The sequence below is a fragment of the Puntigrus tetrazona genome, chromosome 24, assembly GCF_018831695.1.
Source record: "Puntigrus tetrazona isolate hp1 chromosome 24, ASM1883169v1, whole genome shotgun sequence".
NCBI lineage: Eukaryota > Metazoa > Chordata > Actinopteri > Cypriniformes > Cyprinidae > Puntigrus > Puntigrus tetrazona.
In genome coordinates, this window is record NC_056722.1 from 11,593,734 (window position 1) to 11,614,792 (window position 21,059).

At 35.5% G+C, this 21,059-nt stretch overlaps 1 protein-coding gene across 1 annotated transcript; it reads right to left on the reverse strand.

Annotated features, from left to right (window-relative positions):
• Window positions 1–12,797: 12,797 nt before the first annotated feature.
• On the reverse strand, window positions 12,798–16,257 carry bloc1s5 (biogenesis of lysosomal organelles complex-1, subunit 5, muted). The gene is made up of 5 exons (XM_043225632.1): window positions 16,047–16,257; window positions 15,466–15,548; window positions 15,061–15,190; window positions 14,469–14,527; window positions 12,798–13,497 (listed from the first exon to the last, which is right to left on the reverse strand). Exons 1-5 carry the CDS (start codon window positions 16,066–16,068, stop codon window positions 13,324–13,326), a joined length of 468 nt encoding a protein of 155 aa, XP_043081567.1. The 5' UTR covers window positions 16,069–16,257; the 3' UTR covers window positions 12,798–13,323.
• Window positions 16,258–21,059: the final 4,802 nt, after the last annotated feature.

Genomic DNA, 21,059 nt, shown 5'->3' on the forward strand with positions numbered 1-21,059 from the left:
CATGGGGTACTGATGTAAATATGTTGCATTGTGACCTTAGTAGGCCATGGCAAATTTACTATTATTAGTCATCATTTCCATCTACACTTCTATTCTCCAAATCTCTTGTCCTACACTATAGGGTCATTGGGATGATAGTCAATGCAGTGGGTCTCAGACTGCAGTGAGGAAAACACCTTGAATAGATGGTCAGTCCATCACAGAAATTAACAGAAACACTTATATTATTTTCTCACTTACACCTATGGGAATTTTACAGTGTTCTATTCACCTGTCGTGCATGTCTTTGGAATTGCGGGGGATTGAGGAATCTCCTGGGTTGTTTCAGTGAGTAAGCCAGAGGTGACTTGTGGCAAGGAAAGTTTTGGGGTAAGTGTCCTTAAGGCTGTTCTTTAAGCAGATAAACAGCTGTGATGGACAGACAATGTATATGATATATAGATGATGTACAGAACAACCTGTGGTGTATCACACAGAGAGTGTGCAGGATGCTTATGTAACTAATGCCGAGAAGCTATTGGATTTCATTCCCTCGTGTGACTTGGCTGAACATAGTTCTAATAAAAACAGGCTATGGTATGTATTTCTTTATAGTACACTGATTTCTATATGTTTTTTTATTTCTCAGCTGTGATCAATTCAGTCCCCTAATGTGTTTCTTTCTTTGATGGTGGGTGGTACGCATTTCTCATAGTACCACCAAATGAAGGGCAAAACAAGCAAACTTTCAAGTCTTGGCTGAACATTCAGATGTTTCATCTTTAAACCAGAGAAGAGATGACACTGTTAAGGTCACCGTGCTAATTGACATTAACTTGATGGCTGGGGAAACTCTGAGGTCGTCCCTTTGGTTCTGTTTATACATATTGCAAGGCACTTAAGTGAGTCTACTTGCATCATGGTTTGTTTTTATTTTCCCTTTTAAAAGAAATTGCAGATGTTGTCACTTGCTACTCTCATGGAAAACAGCCCTGCCTTGCTGAAGTCAAGCGTGACTGTGCCAAAGAGAGGACGCCAAGTCTCCAAACAGATGTATTCTGTTTTTCTTAGCGATGATTTGTTCACTGCTTATTATTGATACATGTCCAAGCCAAATGACTCTCCCTCCTCAATGGAGAGCACAGGCTACCTAACGGTGCAACAGTGTAGATGCTGTAACACCAGATGTGTATTGGTATATGCAATTGTAGTGGCTTGTTTTACAAATAGACACTGTCACCATCTGGAAAGTTGTGCATATACCTATGCAGAGTGCATGAAACATTCTAAAGTTTAAAAAGTTTGGTTCATCAATCAACCTTAGTTTTGCATGACGTACCAGAGTGTGTATGCAGGGAGCACTTCCTGTCACAGGACAGAGGGCGATCTTACCATAGCTGTTTGTTTCCAGCTCCCCACAGAAGCCATTAAGTTGCTCTGCAGGCGAAATAATGTATTTGATTTGGCCAGAAGTAAGCAGCAGGTGCAGAGAATCTCAACCCCTGGCCAGCTCACTCTCAAACTTTGATGTGCAGGCCAGAGAGGCCCAGGGTGTGCTCTTCCAGAGGATACAAAGAAACATCATTCCCAATTCACTGTTGTCAGACAAGTTATACTCCCAGAAAGCAGCAGGGTACAACAGGAGGATCATTATCCATACATGGGAAATACAGAGATAAATGCTGAAGCATTTCATGTTTCAAATTTTAAGTGTCAAATGTAGCAGAGAGACTTACTGATGCTTTATGTTCCACAAAAATAAGCATCAGTCATAGCAGGTATTTAAACTTTAAAAAAAAAACCCAGAAATTCTCTCTTTCAATCAATTTAACAGATCAAATTTTGCATAAAATGGATTATATTAATAATAATAATAATAGTAAAATGTTTTCAGGAACCTTTACAATTTAATGCACCATTTTTATGCTTTTTGTAGCAGAAATGTATAGACACCCCAATGTATAGACACCCCATTCGACTGCTCCAATCTGCCATCTTGGAACTGGATTGTAGTATCTTCCGAATATTTAGTAATTACTATTCGCCACAATATGGTATATATACAGTATATATATTGCAACATGAAGAATTTTCTGAATATATGAACAGCTATGCCCCATACAGCAAGAATCAGTACAAAATCTAACAAATGTTCACATATTTTACTGTTTTTGTTAGTTGTCATTGGTTCTACCTATCCTGCTTTTTACTTAGTTTTATTCCACAGTTCACCAATATGTCAAACAAAGGTGGTATAAAGAACACTGATGGTGCGTCACTAATGACTACATCTGTTCTGATGACAGGTGTTTTACTCAACTCGGCAGACATTACATCATCTCCATCTGCTAAATAGCATCTGATGAAATTCAGCTGTCCTAAAAAGAGGCTCTTTTTCCTAAAACATTTACTATATTTGTAGGTTGTAATTAGCAGCCAGTTAAATGAGACATAAACATGAATGAACTGATTTCATATTAAATTAACAAGTCTTGATTTTACAGCCCTAGAAGAGCTGTTTTACCCTTATTTATTTTGCCTGCATAAAAGGCTTTATGAAGGATACCATCATTTCCAGAGAAGATGAATCTGAATTTCTGATGTTGTTGTGTGGTTGAAAGTAAAGTCGGCTCCAGGTAAAGACATTAGAGCAGAGTTTCTTTTGAAAGGAGAGTTCAGGCAAGGATAGATGTGTGTGTGTAATAAAGCTAGAGAAGACCACTGGAAAAGCTTGCACACACAAAGCATCTGCCAGAACTCTTGGGCCCTCTGGGTCCCGGGGACTGAGTCAGATGAGGCCTGTGCTAAGGGACATGCTTTTACAAACACACACAGAATATTTATCAATCTTAGCATTACAAGACATGCCTAAAAGAGAAAAGGCAAGACTATGGCAATGGTGAAATAGTAAATAATATAAGTAATAAGAATTATAATCAATTTATAACGTTATTCTACAATAAATTATTATTTAAAAAAATTAATTTGTATTACAAGAAATGGAACATTAATGCTGAAAAAACAGCAGCTTATTAACAGATAGTAAAAACCATGCAAATTAAGTCATGCACAAACATGCCCATCATCAAAGCAGTAATAATATTAGCCCACGTTTTTATATTTTAGCCTAAATTTTTTGGTATGACATCTAATGAGTCTACATGGAAAGCTACACAGTATAGAATTTCTTTCTAAAGTCAACATTTATAAAAAACTGACAAAAATTTTTTTTCCCTCATTTTTAATTCATAGGTTTGCATGAAAATCAGCGCAAGAAAAGGAGAAAATACATGCTCAGAATTGCAGCCTAGGCAAACAACACTTTGCATGGTGCAAATGAGGATACACTGTTTATGTAGACAGTCAACATGTAAAAAAAAACTGATGATAGGATTCAGTATACAGAAGAAGGTGCCCTCTCAGGTTGGGATATTCAATTCAGAGTTCTGTGTGGCTGTCCCCTTGGTCTGGTAGTTAGGCAGATTTCTATAAAAAAGGATCCACACAGCCCATTTAATTGTTGTAGTTTTCTTAATTTTTTTCTGGAAGTAAGGATTTACTTGTACAGATATGTTGGACTCCCAGTAGTAGTGGTATGGGTTATAGGCTAAGTGGGCTTGGGAAGAGAAACAAGTTAGATTCTATATGTGACAGGATTAATGCTTTTGATGACTTTGAATGGGCCAATGAATTACAGGCATCTAGAGAATGTGAAGCCTGAGATTGTGGGCCTCATTCAATCACTTTTTATGTATATAACGCTGTAACAAAACAGATTGTGTCAAAGCACTGAACAAGTATAAAATTGTATAAAGTGTATGTCTGTGTCTGGTTCCTGTAATCTGTTCACTGGGGAAACATCTAGGTGTTCTCCAATGAAAGCCATCTCTTGGTGCTGATCTTTAATGAATTTGAAAAATAGAAGCTTATGTGTTGTGTAAGCAAGGTTAAAGAGATGGGTCTTTAAATCTATATTTAAACAGAGTATGTCTGCTTCCCAAACAGTGTTAGGGGGATTGTTCCAGAGTTTGGGTGCTAAAGAGTTTTGAGAATGCTGTGGGTATTATAATGTATATTAATGTAATTATAAGAGCTCACTCATTCATTTAATCTCATGTGTGATTGGGATCCAGTGCAGTGTTGAAAGAACCAAGTTAATATTAGGCATACTTCCTGGGTTTTAGTAAGGACTCTAGCTGCTGTATGCAGAACAACCACCCAAAAGCATTACAATAATCTAACCTTAAGGTCATAAACGCATTAGTTAACATTTCTACATTTGACATGGCATTTAGAAGATAGTGTCTATAGCACTGGGCAGTACTTTTAGAGAAATCAGTGTTGAGACTATTTCACTCAAACAGCTCTTTACCAGGAAGGATTAACTCAAACGAAATAAAACAAGTTCTTTGGATTTTAGCTTGCAAGGATTGCGCTGTCGGTTGCAAGCGGGAGAAAAGTTTCTCTTTTTTGCTTCCGAAGCTCAGATCACAAGTTGCTTTATTTATATAGAAAAGGACAGGGTGAGAGGAGTAAAAAGGAATGACAAGGACTTCAAACATGTTCGTATCAAATACATATCTTTTGTGCGTCAGAATCTTCACTTCTTCAGATTCTTCTGGCGCCCATACCAGTCTAAGATATTATAAATGGAGGTCATGTTATGACCTAAAACAAAAAGTAAACCAAATTCAGACTGAAGGGCCACAGGTGCATATATGTCAATACACAATTCCAACATTCCGTTTCCACCAGGCGGACATGATGTAAAGCCTGGTATGGTGGACACTGGTACACAATTCCAACAATCAGTTTACAAGCCTTTAAACACTGCAGGATATGGCATGGCACGGCACACTTTTGAGGGGCTTTCCACTGGGTATAGTACCGGTTACATTTTTCAGCATAGTGCTTGTGTCTCCAAACAGTGCAGGGGACAACTTCTAGGAGACATACGCATATAGATGGCGTACTGGGGGTGGGAGGGTGGTTCACCTTTCCATTGAGACAATACCACACCCACTCCTTGTGCTTTGATGCAACCCGTGTTGTTAAAAGCGCTATATAAATAAAAGTGATTGATTGATTGACTCCTAGTCTGGAGGTCTCCAGTTCCACCATAAAATTGAAGTTTTGATTGGGATGAGTTAGTGAAGGAGCAGTCCAAAAGGAACCTTTGCTGCAGAAAAGCCTGGGTGGCTTCAGGCGTCCAGGAGAGGGTCTTTGACTTAAATTTGAGGAGAGAGGTGATGCTGAAAGCTGACTATAATGGGCAATAAAAGGCAGCAATAGAAATTAACAAAACCCAGGAATCACTGCAGCTCTTTGACTGTGGCGAGTATAAGCCTGCGCCTTACAGCTTCCACCTTGTCCTGGTCTATTTGCACTCCCTCTGGTGTGATGATAAAGGTCAGGAACTGAATGGTGGTTTTATAGAATTTTTCAGTTTAAGATACAGAAGTTTTGTTTATGATCTTTCTTTAAGTTTTAAAGGCCATACAACATTACCAAGTACTCATATAGCCTGGATAGTGCTACAATGGCGGTTTTACATCTGTCTCCTTTTTGTATGGGGATCATATTGTGGGCACGGAATAGATTTAATTTGGCAAATAGTCAGGCTCCCCAAAGTTCTTCCAGTGAGGATGGCACCAGAGGGACTGGATAGGTAAATTTAATGCACGGTAATCAGTAAAAGGGCAGAGGCCTCCATCCTTTTATTGCCACAGAGAAAAAAAAAAAAAAAGGAAGCTACTGGTGAGGTGTAAGGACAGATGAACCCCTGTTGTAGTGCCTCGTGGATGTCCTCCTCAAATGGTAGTACGCTCTAGGATTGTAAGGAGTTAGACGCGTCCCTTAAGCAACTTTACCCCAAGCAGGTTGGTGGTGCACTCAAATGGCTGATGTGGTGGAAGATGTGTTGTCACGACCTTACGGAACACATCCTGGAACACCCTATAGACTGCTGGAACTTGAACAGGGCTAATAATAATAATAATAATAATAATAATAATAATACTTTTCTGGGAGTTCAAAAAGCGCTTTACTTAAAGGGGGGAGAATCTCCTCAAGCACCACCAGCGAGCAGAGATTTGTGAGGTGTGATGACGCACTAACCTCTTAGCCAGTGGCTTTTCTTGGATATTCAAGATCTGATGGAAGTGGTAGCATTGGGAGCTGGGTTTGGGCTAGGCAGAATTAGGAGATGATTTCCTGGAGGCACCCAAATCAACCAGTACTTTAAATTGAAAGGATTGGTTCATATGCATAAGGACAGCATCAAAAAGATGACCCGCAATACAAGCAGAGACCTGTGTGACCCGGCGAGCTTCTTCCGTAGCTGTTAGATGATACCAATGCGTTTGCATCAGCTCTGATGTTGGAGGGGAGTTGCTTGGTGAGGTGGCAACGGTGACACATTCTTCCATTCTGGCAAGCGTTTAGGTGTTGAGAGATCTGAAATGTTTTTGTAGAATGTTCTCAAATCCCACTGAGACATTTCTTGTATCGAGGGATTGAGACCACAACAAAATGCAGACAAGAGAGCTGTCTCATTCCATCCACTGCCAGCTGCCAAGGTGCAAAATCTAACAGTAGTCATGAATGGAGATATCAGCTTGCCGTAGTCAAAAGTGCTTATTGTGCAATGAGATTGCAGAGGTTGGTTTGCCAAACACATCTCAAAAATGATCCACAAACACATCCAGGGAGTGCACTAGAGGACTGCACAAATTCCAAAGCACCTCGGCCGACATCTTTCAGAAAGCAGAGACATTATGAATGTGATCTTTGCTTGATCGTTGACAAACTGATGGGGTTGCAACTCAAAGTACAGAGAGCTCTGCAGTAAAAATACACTGCAGGTTGCTGCCTCACCTGAGTAGCTTGAGGGTTTGGCCATGTGGCATGAAGTTGCTGAAGGTGAAGGCTGAAGGGGATTCCTAAAGTTCTTGGACCAGCTCGTTGAAAGGATCAGATGAGTGAGGGCTCTGTGTTTCCATGGCAGAGCTTCACAAACAGAACCACAGGGATTTAGAGAAGTGAGTAGAACTAGAGTTAGATATTCAACCTTGAGACTATCCAACAAGAGACTGAGGTGAGTGTACAGATATAGTGCTAGTAAGTAGAATCAAGTGTCTGTAATTAGTAATCAGGTGAGTGTGAATGGGAGCAGGTTGCTGGTGTGACTGGTGAATCTGTGACACTTACCTTAAACAATCAAACAAAATATTTATATTAAATAAAATGTTCATATGCATTATTGGGAAGTGATTTGTAGTGTCCGAAAACATATTTTTTACAACCTTAGTTATGTTTTATGACATAAATCTGTAAAAAACTTTTAATAAAGATTAGGGACCATGGAGTCAGAGGCCATGTGTTACTCATGCCCAGAAAAGCTCCCCAGAACTGTGCTTATAAGTCAACATTCAGAATCTGAAATTAAAATTATACATACACTTTTATTGCTGTACAATTTACATTTATTTAATGATTATTAATTTTAACTGAAGCAACCTTTTGTGTAAAGTAGTGCTATACAAAGTAGTACAACAGTAGCAAAGAATTTTTTTGTTTTTTTTCTACTATGTTTGTTTATGATGAAGCTAAACTCATAAAAGTGGTTCTTCAGGATTGGAGTTGTTTGCTACTGGTCTACAAGAAGCTAGTGGAGTGAGACCAAGAGCGATGTTATGTGGTACATAATAGGCCATTAGCAAACACTGTATTCATTTGTATTTGAGATACAAGACATGACATGTGAAATTATTCTGCTACAGATGGTACATATGCAACACTTAATGATTCTTTGCCATGCCAATGTTGCAATGTTAAGAGAATTTGGTGGAGGAACACTGGCACAAAAAATATCTAAACAGGAGATGCTGAAATGGGGAAATTCTGAAGGTATTTCACTGGCTCCTGATACAGACATTCCACAACCTTGAGACGACAACATGCAGTGGTCGGCCGACAATGACAAGGCATTCCCTTCAGCCTGGCTGCCCATTGTTCACTAGGGTGATTGACTGAGGAAAGAGGTTGTTATTTGTGTTCTTATCGCTTCTTGACTTGGCAGAGTGAGAGTGGTCTCTATTTTGGACAGTGAAAATACCCATTCAGTCACATATTTGTACACAGAGAACAAGCATTTAAAGACAAACAGAAAGCAACAGGCTTTACCCTCAATCTTTTTCCTTTGAACCAAGTGGCTAATGTGGTAGATTCTGGACCGAATCTGACCCGCAAGAGAGGCCCCTCAAATGAGACCACATATCAAAATTACATTCAGAATTTTGGTTTGGCCCAACATGTTATTACAAAATAACAGTCTTAGAGGATTGCTGCGCCTTAGCCTTATGAATAACATTATATAATACAGTTCTATATGAAAAATATGAAGTGTTTTGAGTACAAAAAGGCACATACTTTCACATCAATAAAGTATATTTTAGTGCAGTGTTGTGGGTGCATATTCTCACAGATGCAGTCACGGTTGACAACTCATGTACTTTTAATCTGAATAAAAAATGTTAACAAGAAATAAAGTTCATTTTTGATTTCATGTTGGCCTAAATTTCCTTGGCAGCCTGGGCATTCCCTGCAAGATCTCTTATCTCTTTCACTTGCTCTCAAGGTGAACATTTGCCACTGCCAAAGAATTTATTTCAGCACCTGTTTTACTGAGCACTCAAGAACCCTGTGGTGCAGTAATGCTGAGTTATTAAACTGATCGCAGCCCACCTCTCACTGCTGTTTTCATTTGGAGAGGCTCATAATTGCTATTGCTATAGAGAGACACAATGGGAGAGTGAATGGCAAGCTCAAATACCTAATAATGAATAGCCTCTTTAAATTAATACCCTCTCCACTGCAGGAACAATAACACTTAAAAATGCTTTTTTCCCCTTTTGAGTTTTCCCCTTTTCCCCTGTCCTGGTGGCTTTTCTCACAGAGGATGAATGCACTTTTTAATTTAGCAGTTAACAGTGCACACTAAGCAGTGCCAAGGACCCTTTTAAGCTTTCAGAGCCAATTGAACACAAGTAGGTTTATTGGGTCAGACTGTGAGATTTTAGCCTGGCAATGATGAACCAATCCTGCTGGATGGACCTTCAAAGAATGAGTACTAAGAAAGTAAGCATATAACATCCTCCCAAATTTTGCTGTTGTTAACAGACCAAAACCTGAACATCCCAGATGTCAAAACATCAAAAGATTTGGAAGATAAGATGCTGTAAAGATTTTTTTTTATATAGCATGTACCATGGCACATTTTATTATAACTCTTGGAATTTGAAAATATAGGTGGCACTTGAAAATTGTCAAACCTATTGTAAACCTCATTTTAACATATGAACAATATTGAAATAAATATATGATTATACACACAAACACACACACATCAGCCAAGCCTGCATTCATTTGATCCACCAAACAACAGTAATAATACTGTAGCAGTAATATTGTAAAATATTTTTACTATTTAAAATAACTGCGTTTAATTTAAAATATTTTAAAATGACTCCAGTCTTCAGCATCACATGATCCTCGGAAATCATTTTAATATGATTTGATGTTCAAAGAGCATTTTATTATTATTATTATTATTATTATTATTATTATTATTATTATTATTATTATTATTATTATCATCATCATCATCATCAATATTTAAAATAGTATTTAAAAGGGAATTTAATATATTTATTTAGCAAGGATGATTTAAATGGATCAAAACCGATGATAAAGATATTTATAGTGTTCCAAAAGATTTCTATTTCAGTTCTTCAGAACTTTCTATTTATTAAAAAGCTGAAAAACCTCAGCTGTTTTCAACATAACGTTGATGATAATAATAAATAATAATGTTTTTAATCAGCAAATCTATTTATTGCATTAGGCCATACAGGGCATAACAGTAGGTCAGTGCGGTTAAAGGTTCACAGGTTGCATAAGTGAATGACCGGTCAGCGTGTACCCATCCCCTAAGTATCTGTATATGGATGTCCCTTTGTTTGGATGAATGTCCATCTTCCTGTGATCAGACATTTCCTCGACTTTGTCTCCACAGTCTCCTCTGGCTGCTAAGCTCTCAATGCCTTTCCCCACACAATTTATGTTGGCAGGGTGCTCAGCTCGTCTGCAGGGATCACCACGCTCCCTCAAAAACAGGAAGGACTCTGAGAAACTGATAGAGAGTAGACGAAAAACAAGCTTGTGTTCCTGTGCCGCTGGTGCAGCGGGACATGCTCTGATAAACTCCAGCGGTCGCGCTTCGAACTACTTCACGCTCATCTTCTTGGACAGAGGGTCAGTCTTGAGCGGGGCAGAGAGGAAATGATTGCTTCAAATGCTGCTTCCTGTGCGAGCCACTGAAAAAGGAGGGAGGTTTCCTCTCGGGTCAACGTGCAGAGGCGATAGAGCCTTTGTTCCGAAGAACATCAGTCCTAACATCGATGCACAATGCTGATGTATGGTAACCCCTGTTATTTTGGCTCTCCTATAGCCTGTGTAGAACTCAAACTGCATATTGAGAACAATAAAAGCACATTATGCACAATTATAAGCAACTAATCCTAAACCAAACTCTAACCATAACACACAGTATCGTAAGAACATCACCTTGAAATAAACTGCTTGTTGTTTTCTTTAATAACTAGAAAAGCTTACAATGTTTTACCATCGCAGCCTTAAATTAACCCGAATTCAATTTGATGCCAAATTTGAGTAAAATAATGGTGTAGAATGGCAATGGTGTAGAATAAATATTGCTTTGCAATAACATAATTTCCATAGAGATGTTTAAATTGGCTGACAGAACTATTAAATATCTAAAAGAGGCATAATCACACTCTTGGGATTTATTCATCCACTGCTTTTTTTTTTTTTTTTTTTTTGACCTTTTCAGGATTTTCTGTCTATTTTCTTTTCTTAAGCAGAGCTGCATAAGCAAACAGGCGCAGATGAAAGGTGCCTTGTTGGCGAGGCAGGTCCATGTTTCCGCGGTGTCACTCCTCATTAGCTGCCAGTGACTGACTCGGATTTGCCACGGAGGAGACAACCTCAAAATATCTGCCTCTGCAAATCTCTCACACTCAACGTGTAAATGCCAATGGGAACACTATAGCCCTGGTCTGAGAGAAACCTCGGATATGAAAGATGACAAATCCAAAGACTGACGTATTCCATGCTTGGTTCAGCTTCAGTGACACAAAATGCATTAATGTAACTAATAACACACTATTCCTTGAGAAAAAATGTTTTAGTCGCTATTGTGCAAAAACAAAAAAAAAGAAAAAAAGACAAACCCGTTATTGAAACCAGCAATAATTTCCGCTCCAAATACACTGTTAAAATGTGTGCTATTAGAACATATGTTACAAAATTATATAAGGTGTGTTTAACTTGTTTTCTGTATGTTTTTAGCTGTAACTGTCAACACATTGAAGTTATTTTAAATAAGCCTTGGCCCGCAGGACATGACAGCGCTTCTGCTTCACATGTTCACATATGGCTTCCTTTTTGCATGATAGAGCTTTAGCTGGCATCTGCAGATGGCACACCGGACTGTTTACCGACAGTGGTTTTTGTAAGTATTCTTGGGCCCATTTGGTAATATCAATGACAGAATCATGCCAGTACATACACACACACACACACACACACACACACACATATATATATATATATATATATATATATATATATATATATATATATATATAGCCTTTTAGTACTTTCAAATGAGTGATCACAATTAATTGCTTTCAAAATAAAAGTTTTTGTTTACATATGCATTGGTACTGTGTATATGTATTACATATATATAAATGCTCATATATATGTATATACATTTATATTATACATATATTTGATACATAAACACATTTTTTTATTTAAAATATACAAGCATCGTGTTTGTATTTATATATACATAATGCACAGTCATGCAAAAAAAAAAAAAATATAAATATATATATAAAAATATAATATATATATATATATATATATATATATATGGACAAATGTTTTGCTTAAATGTTTTATTGAGGTTAGACTTCATTTTGATTGTCCACATTAGACATTGTTTTAACTATAAGTAACTTTGTAACTACACATCAACTAATTCTCATTCATTTGCAACTGCATGTCTACTAACAGAGTAGACTGTTGGGGTAGGTTCAGGGTTAGTAGAATAAGTTGTCACATACTTGCAGAGTTTCTAGTAATCAGTATTTTGGTTGTTGGGAATCCATCAAAATAAAGTGTTGGAATATATTAAGCAGACAATCTACCAAGACTCCAGTGACTGCTAGCTGACATGTATTTGCAAAAATAGTTCGTAGAATGTCTAAAGCGGACTATCAAAATAAAATGTTACCGTTATTGATTCTTCAGTGTTGGCAGACTGGAAGCAAGCTACATTTTATTTTGGTTAACATGAAAGAAGCTGGAAAAGCCACAGCATGACCAACAGCATCTCAATGCAATAATATCTTCCACTAATGCATCCACACAGACTAACAGTAAACAGATTTTGTTGCAACATTAGCAGTGTTTAAATGCTCAGGACATAGCGTGTGGAGAATTGACAGTTCGGTCCCTCCAACTGTGCCGAAAACAGCCCAGATTCACTGAATGAACTGTCTGACTTTACTATTGTATGGAAAACACAGGTAGATGTAAGGAGAGAGGACCGATTTCTAGCCAAGATCTTTCCATCTAAAGCAGGTGCACAGACTGCCTTAAACACATTCAGATGCATTTAAGAGACATAACAAACACATGCAAGGAAAAAAAAAATCGTATGAGAATGTATTTACAGATTTTAATTGATGTGGACAATGACTATGATTAGATGTGAACATAAAGGATGTGAGAGGCACATATGTTTTTACAGTCTGAAAGATCTCATGAATGTAACACACACATTGAAAGACTCTTAATTCAATGTTACAGGCTTGAACTCTTTGTACTTACTAATACATTAAATAGAAGTAAATATAATATTTGATTAACTTTCCGCTCTCCTGTAAAATCAACACGGACACAGAGGAATTCAAAGAAATCCAACCTGAACATTGGAACATTCAAGCTTAGCAGACAGAGTTATTAAGTCACTGTATAAAAGTAAAAGCATAAAATACATTAATAACAGTATGAAGATTCTTAAAACATTAACATATTGTCCAGTTGAATGTACACTTGTAGTTTGCATAAAATTAAGCGTGTTTGTGATGACAATGATGACAGAATTTTCATTTTGCATAAAGTATTTCTTTAATGCCATCCTTGACATCATCAACGTAATGGAAAATTCATGAACTCATTAATAATGGTTCAGAAGCTGCTGTGTTTGGCCAGGTCTTTTTTCATCTCACTGTACTGAGCACTGAGTCGGCCCACAGCTTTAGCATGCTCCTCATTCACCTCTTCCTTCAGCTGAGACTGCTCCTTCAAGAATTCCTCCCAGTCCTGCTTCCGCCTCTCCGCACACACCTGCAGATGTGTGTTCTGAACACACACACATCAATACACAACATGCAAATCACTTATCATTAGCTTTTATAATAATCCGTTTAAAAAATTGACCAGGAAAATCGGTATGTTTTTGACCACCTATTGCATACTATGCAATTTACATCGCTTTTTCTTTTATAAAAACAGTATGCTTTAGACGAAGATAAATGTTTCATACTGTAGAATCAAATGACCCCATAATACTGTTTAATTCAGTAAGTACATTTGTTTCATTAGTATGGAAGCCTATTCCGCCACCGAATAAAAATGGTAATTGCTACTTTTTATCTTGCAAATCTGACTTTTTTCCCTATACAGCTCACAATTATGAGAGAAACATCAGAATTGTGAGATAAATTTGTGAAACTACCAATTGTGAAACTTCCAGCCTAAACATGCATTAAATCACCTTTTACAGTTTTATTGAAAGTGCAATCTAAAAACACAACATTTCCATATAATGTTATTTTATTAATCTGTTTGCAGAGATAGTGGAGAGCTATTACAGTCTTAGAATTTAGGAATGCGACAAAAATATACGAAACCGAATAAATTAAAAATAAATTAATCCTTTCAGGGATCATATGAAGTCATTTTGAGAGTATTTAATTGGGTCTTTAATTCCATGATGTTTCAATATACTTGAACAAAATATAGAAATGATATAATTACTTAACTGATTTGTATAGAACTGAATGAAATCATTTATATCTAGTTTCATAAATAAATATAATAATAGCATTTTGAACTTTACATGTTTAGTTAGTGTCTTAACCTTTAGCAGTCCGACCAAACAAACAGTAAAGCTTAAAAATGTAAGATCAAGAAAACGCAGTGCACGTTATTCAAAGCATATAAAAAAATCTATATATTGGAGAATTAGTAAAAGTAGTGTGTCGATGTGCTGTAGTACAGATCTAACTTTCTGCTCTACAATGTTGTGGGGTTTTATTCTCCTCATGTACCTGTTCAGCCTCTAGCTCCCTCTGCTGGATCCTCTGTGCCATATGATTTGCTGCTTCAACTACAAATAGAAATATACAATATTCACATCAATATCTCGCTTTTTAATATCTTGAATTACCTAAAAATCAACAAATGCAGAAAAAAACCCTTTTGAAACAGTATAAAGTCCATAATTCATAATATTCATCAGTGACAAGTTCATCTGATGCAGAAGAGAAATGTGTGATGCATAGACTTTTTCACTGGAGGAAGCATTTTTATGGCCATAAATTTATTAAATGAATATCGCAAACACACAGCTTAAGTAAAAATAAAAATAATCAATCAAGCTAATTCATGTTTCATCGGCTGTTTGAACTCTCATTCCGATGGCACCCATTCACTGCAAAGGATCCACTGGTGAGCAAATGATGCAATGCTAAATCTTTTTTGAGAAACTAATCTAAATCTTGGACGGCCTAAGTAAATTTTCAGAAAATGTTCATCAAAAAGACAACTATTAAAACAGATTTATTTTGAACTTTACTAACAAAATTCATTAGTGTTGTGACAGACACTTCATCCCACTCTTTGCTGTTTGATGAGACTTACGTCGTGTGAGAGCGTCACATAGTTTCTCATGCATACTCTCAGTGCACCGCGGCAGATCGTGTTCATTTGTGTCGGATGTCATCTTGTTCAGATTTTCAAGTAGACGGCATTCTCTGAAAGCACGCTTCTCCTGAGGGAACAGAAACAAATGTAGTGTAAATGTAGTCGTTGTCAGTATGTCATGGGTCAAAGAACATACAAGTAAAATGCCATCATGTTGGATGTACAGTACTATGTCCAGGATTGTATTTCTACTAGCAAAACAATTGTATATCTAAAAAAACACACTGCGTCAACAGTTCTTCAGTAAAACTGCATACATAGTTTGTGTAGTTATTTAAATGCACCCATACATTATGCTTTGATAATTTAAAAAGTAATTATCAGTTATAGTTATGTAACAACCTCAAACTCCCTGATGAAGTATCTAATTTCTCCCTGCAAGACTGGCCTGTGATCAATCAGTCTGGATTGAATATCACCAACATCTGTGAAAAAATATGGAGAAGTTAAATGAAAAATCACAATAAACAAACAATATATATATATATATATATATATATATATATATATATATATATATATATATATATATATATATATATATACTTGCATTATTAGATTTATGGTTTATGTTGGGTGATATTTTGTCTACTTGAACAATCATTAGTTGAAGCAACTTGCAGTTAAAAAAGGTCAAGAAACTATTACTAACGATTTTGGAGTGCAGTCAGCAGCATTTTTTGTCCATCATATAACAACACTGTCGTTATTCAGCTCAATTCTGTTCAGTTTTCTTCAATAACTCATTGGCTAACTAAATCGATATTTTTTGGTACAGTAGGAAGCAGGAAGCTGACACGAATAAGCACTGAAAACGGCTAACAGTTAATGTAAACAGTATTACACATAAATACTTTAGCTGTATTAACTGCACTGAAAGACGTATAAAATGTGTAAAACATAATAAAATTAACATAACCTACCTTTTACAATCTTCTCCATCATCACGAAATAATCTGACAGCCTTACAAGATTATATTAATTGCTCTGCCAACTGTTTGCTTCCTTCAACGTCTAATTTTTGAGAAATGTAACGGGGTAAATTGAATTATTTCTTTTATGAAATGTTTCTTCTATTTTACAAATAGAAGTGTGTCACGTTCTCCATCGAATCACGTGCAAACAATAATAGAAAATAACGCCAAAATAAAAGCCCCAAAGTGAACTTCAAAATAAAAGTTACATCAAACAAAAGTCCCTTCAAGTTCAGTAAGTCTTTTTGAGGTCCATGAAATAAAAATTTCGAGAAAACCAGTGAATTTAAAAATAATGACAATAATAATAATAATAATAATAATAATAATAATAATAATAATTAATACATTCATTGCACATTATAGGTGCAAATTTTCTTTAATTAATAGCTCATGACTTTCCTTTCTTCCATAGAACACAAAAGATGTCATTTTGAAGAACATGGAGAGAGAAACAACTCTGACTTTCAGTGTATGTAAAATAACAGCAACATCAAGGGTAAATTTAATATTTTAATTAATTTTCTTGGTAAACTACTTCTTTACAGTATCAAAAAGTAACAACAACAACAACAACAACAACAACAACAATAATAATAATAATAATAATAATGAATGGAAATGTTAGTAGTACATCTGTATAAATAATCTGCGTTGATAGCTGTTTATTATTAATAACGTGTATGCAATTTTTTATTACATTTTTGAATAATTAGCATAATAATAAATCTAGCATTAAATAGTAGTATAAGTTATTAATAATAAACAGCTATCAAAACTAAATAACATTTATAATAATATTTATCGTTATGCTATTTTATTTAATCATTATACTTTTGATTAAAATTACGACTCAACATGATAGGTATTAAACATCTGAGATTAAATGCAGAGATTTGCTTATGGCTAACAGTTGCTAAAAGAGACTATGGTACGGCAGAAGGCACACGAGTTCAGAAGTTCACTGACTTCAATGCACACTCTGAACGTATGGGAATTCTGACACAGCCATGCACTTTATTACAACATTTTATTTATTCATTTTAATAGCAAGTGTCAGAATAAAAGGTTATATAATAAAACCAGACCTTCATCCAATTCCCACACAAAGTATCTGATTTCTCCCTGCAGCGCTGGCCTGTGATCAATCAGTCTGGACTGCTTTCTATTTTACAATGCAGGGTGTGGGATAATTCATCAGAACATATTACTTCTTCCAGGGTTTGTTTCTTACATTATGTGTCTTTGTACTATTGCCTTAAATACAAGTGATACATTCCGGCCTTGTCAAGCCGAGTATTCTGTAAGTACATACTAGTTTTGTGAAATTGAGCAGCTGTTCTTTCTGTCCCTGTACATGCATGCTGAACATACTTGCTGTTAATCAATTCATCGGTGCATATAAGAACATCAAATGTCCATCGTGAGTTGTATGATCATTAATTGGGTTCCTAGTAACTCACATTTTAAAAGCTGAATATGACAAAAATATGACACTATTTATCTACTATTAAATATTTTAATAAAATCACACAATCACAAAGGTACGCACTAGATGGAGACAAAGCATTACTTTAGCTATAAGAATTGTTCACGAGCTCAGATGGAGATAGACACTGTGTGACCTGGTAGCTAAACCATGAAGAACTAAAGAACACTATTTATCATTATTTCACACACACACACACACACACACACACACACACACACACACACACACACACACACACACACACACAGCCACTCTCTCTCTCTCATACACACACACACACACACTCACACACACACACACACACACACACAGCCACTCTCTCTCTCTCTCTCATACACACACACACACACACTCACACACACACCTACACAGCTGTTAAAAAAACAGCTTCAGAGTTAAAAATTGAAAGAAATTGGAGTATGTATATACTACATTTTATGTATAATTCATACCGATACTTGCCATTCCTTTGTATTTATTTGCTAAATTTACTAGCAGTATCCGAGTGAAACGTGTTTCTTTTTTATCACTATTTAACCACAGTAGATAAAATGAGCTCACATACCATTTATTAACTTCAGTCAATGGTTAATAAATTCTGTGAATTCATTGTAAGTTTATAGTTACTGAACAGTGTTACCTATTTATGCACACTTATGCATGTTTTAAACTTCACAACTCTCTTCAGAAAAGTCTTATACATCTGAATCCCATGATACTGATTCTACCTTTTACTTAAAATACATACTGACATTCTAAAAATTACAAAATATTTTTAATGAACTTGTGTAATTATTTTATAAACATTGTGTTATATATATATATATATATATATATATATATATATATATATATATATATATATATATATATATATATAAACCTTTAGTAGCAAAAAAAAAGAGAACAGTAGAAATAAGAAACAGAAAATCATAGGGATATGATATTCTCTTTTTAATGAGCCTATAAATAGTATATGTTGGTTCAGTATGCTGAGTGTGAGAAGAGGACTGGACTGTTATTGCTGTAATGAGAATGTGTCTCTGAACATCATCATCTCTATTGGAGTTCATGAAACCAGCGTCGGCGCACATACGTGATCTCTACATTTACAATTGCAGAGACTGTTTGGGGTCCCACAGAATCTGTTGTTATATGTGTGTGTATATAACATTTCCATTGGAGGATGTTAGATGAATAAACAACGTTACAATCTTGTTTAGAAAAATCCGATTAGGATCAGGAAAAGTGATAACAATTAAACTTAATCATCAATGAGTCGGGCTGTTAATTATTCCCAGACAACAAATAGAACATAAGGTTTAATAAAATAATATGTCATTTTACGCGGCAAGGAAAATATATGCTGAAAAGTTATGAAAGCTTAACTCTATTTGTTCCTAATGAAGACATGTTTTTCTTTGCTCAGTGATGCAGAAAGCCATCTCTAGGCATGCTTTGATTTAAAATTAAATTACTCTTTGGTATTAAAATTGCATTTTCGAAATAATACTTTTGATAAATTACATTGTATTTATCAATTGTTATTTTAAAACTTTTTAAACATAATGTGTTCTAAAATAAAATACGTTCTTATTCAGAACGCAACGCCACCGATGTAGATTGTAAATAGTATTTAAGTTCAAAGGTTTGTGGTTATGTAGGATTTTTAAAAATGGTATTTAAAGATAACATCAGTAATGTTATTGTTAAACTATTAAAAATAGCAGTTTTCAATTTGAATATAGTTTAAAATGAAATGTGATAGCAAAGATGAATTTTCAGCAGCCAATACTAAGAATTTAGTTTCTTTACACTTTTTCTTCACTGTCTCTTTTGATCAAATTAATGTATCCTTGCTGAATAAAAGTATCATTTGAAGGAAGAAAAAATGCCCCCCAAATTAAATGTTTGCAGTGGGGCTAGTTGTTACAGAGCTTATATCTCAACAGCAATACGGGTTTGAGTCAAAAATTTTATTACACAAATCTTTTTCAGCAGTGGTGTTGTATTCTGATTTCAACCGTATACTGTAGTCCAAATTATTCTTGTTGCAACTCTAGTAGATGGCACTAGCAATGTAAAGGTCATGGGGAATACAAAGATTGGTAAAATGATTAAAATGTACACTTCCTTACTTGATTACCTCAATAGTTCTCCAAAAACATCAACTTACTTACTTGCAACCTACCTTTTTTCACCCCTTTTCTTTACTGATCTTAAATCATCTTCTCTCGAACTTTCCCCAAGTCCTTCTTCAAGATCTCTAAAACTGTTTTTTGACTGAGGACACTTTTTTTACGCACAGCAAAATCATAATTGTGTGAAGAATGTAAATTGCATTTTCTGCGCTGTATTACAAACCCAGCTTAATATGATGCCATCTGACAGCATGCCACAAGCATTTGAGAGCGCAGCTTTATCGTAGATGTCTGTGCTAATGTTTTGAAAGCTTGAACCTTGGATTAGAAAAATTTGAGCGTAGTGTTACGACAAAACGATGTACGCAATTTGCATTAAATGATGAAAAATGTAAAACCGACTTAGCTGTGTTAACAGCTATTTTAGTTATTTATATTAATCACATCCAAAATAAACATTGTGTATATTTACTAATACACTGTGTACATTTATTATGTATGCATGAATACGCACACATACAGTATGTCTTTAAAAATATTTACATGTATAATTTATATCACACACACACACATATATATATATAAGCATACTTTTCTTAAATATATACATAAAAAATGTAAAAATGCACCTTCAAAATCTAAATGATATTAATACTGGAATGTTTGGTATAAGTTGGCCCCAACTGAGCCTGGTGTCTTTTTCCATTCGCCTGTTTTTTTTTTTCCATTCTGTATGGATGGGGTTTTGATTCCTTCCTCCGGCTAGCTTAGTTGGGGCACTATAGAAATTATCGTCGATTTGATTACAGAGACCGTTTCTGCATTTAAAAACAAATCGTTAAATCTCGTCATTATACATCCCTGTCATTGTGTTCTCCTATTTGAAACTGTTCAGTGCTATTTCAATTATAAGCGTTCGACTGATTGATTAATTGATCGATAAGTGCTTGTGAAATTAATATTTGCTCATTTTAAGAAAATGGCCTTTATTCGGATATTTTCTTTTGTTAATCTGAAAGAAAACAAAATAGCCCAAAATCTTAAAAGTGACCAGTCCGCAAAAAAAAAGTGGTTTTGCCTGCGTCTTGCTTTAAATTTTTTAGTCTATCCAGGCAACTTACACTCAGGTTTAATTAAATCAATATTTAATATTATGTAAACATGACAAATATTTTACAAGTTATTTTATTGGCTTTCACAAAAATGTAATAATGTTCAGGTCTTGTTTGGACTGTAGATGAGCTCTTGACTCCTGGAGCGGTTAGTGAACACAAAGTGTTTAGTGGGAGGTCTGAGATAAGCTTTACAAAACATACCCACCAGGGTCAA

What these genes read in the sequence shown, in the direction of transcription:
- bloc1s5 (XM_043225632.1), bottom strand. Translation starts at nt 16,068, where the DNA reads ATGATGGAGAAGATTGTAAAAG. An exon ending in ACTTCATCAGGGAGTTTGAG is followed by an intron (nt 15,191 to 15,465) that starts GTTGTTACATAA and finishes CTGTTCCCTCAG; the next exon opens with GAGAAGCGTGCTTTCAGAGA. An exon ending in GGGAGCTAGAGGCTGAACAG is followed by an intron (nt 13,498 to 14,468) that starts GTACATGAGGAG and finishes GTGTGTGTTCAG; the next exon opens with AACACACATCTGCAGGTGTG.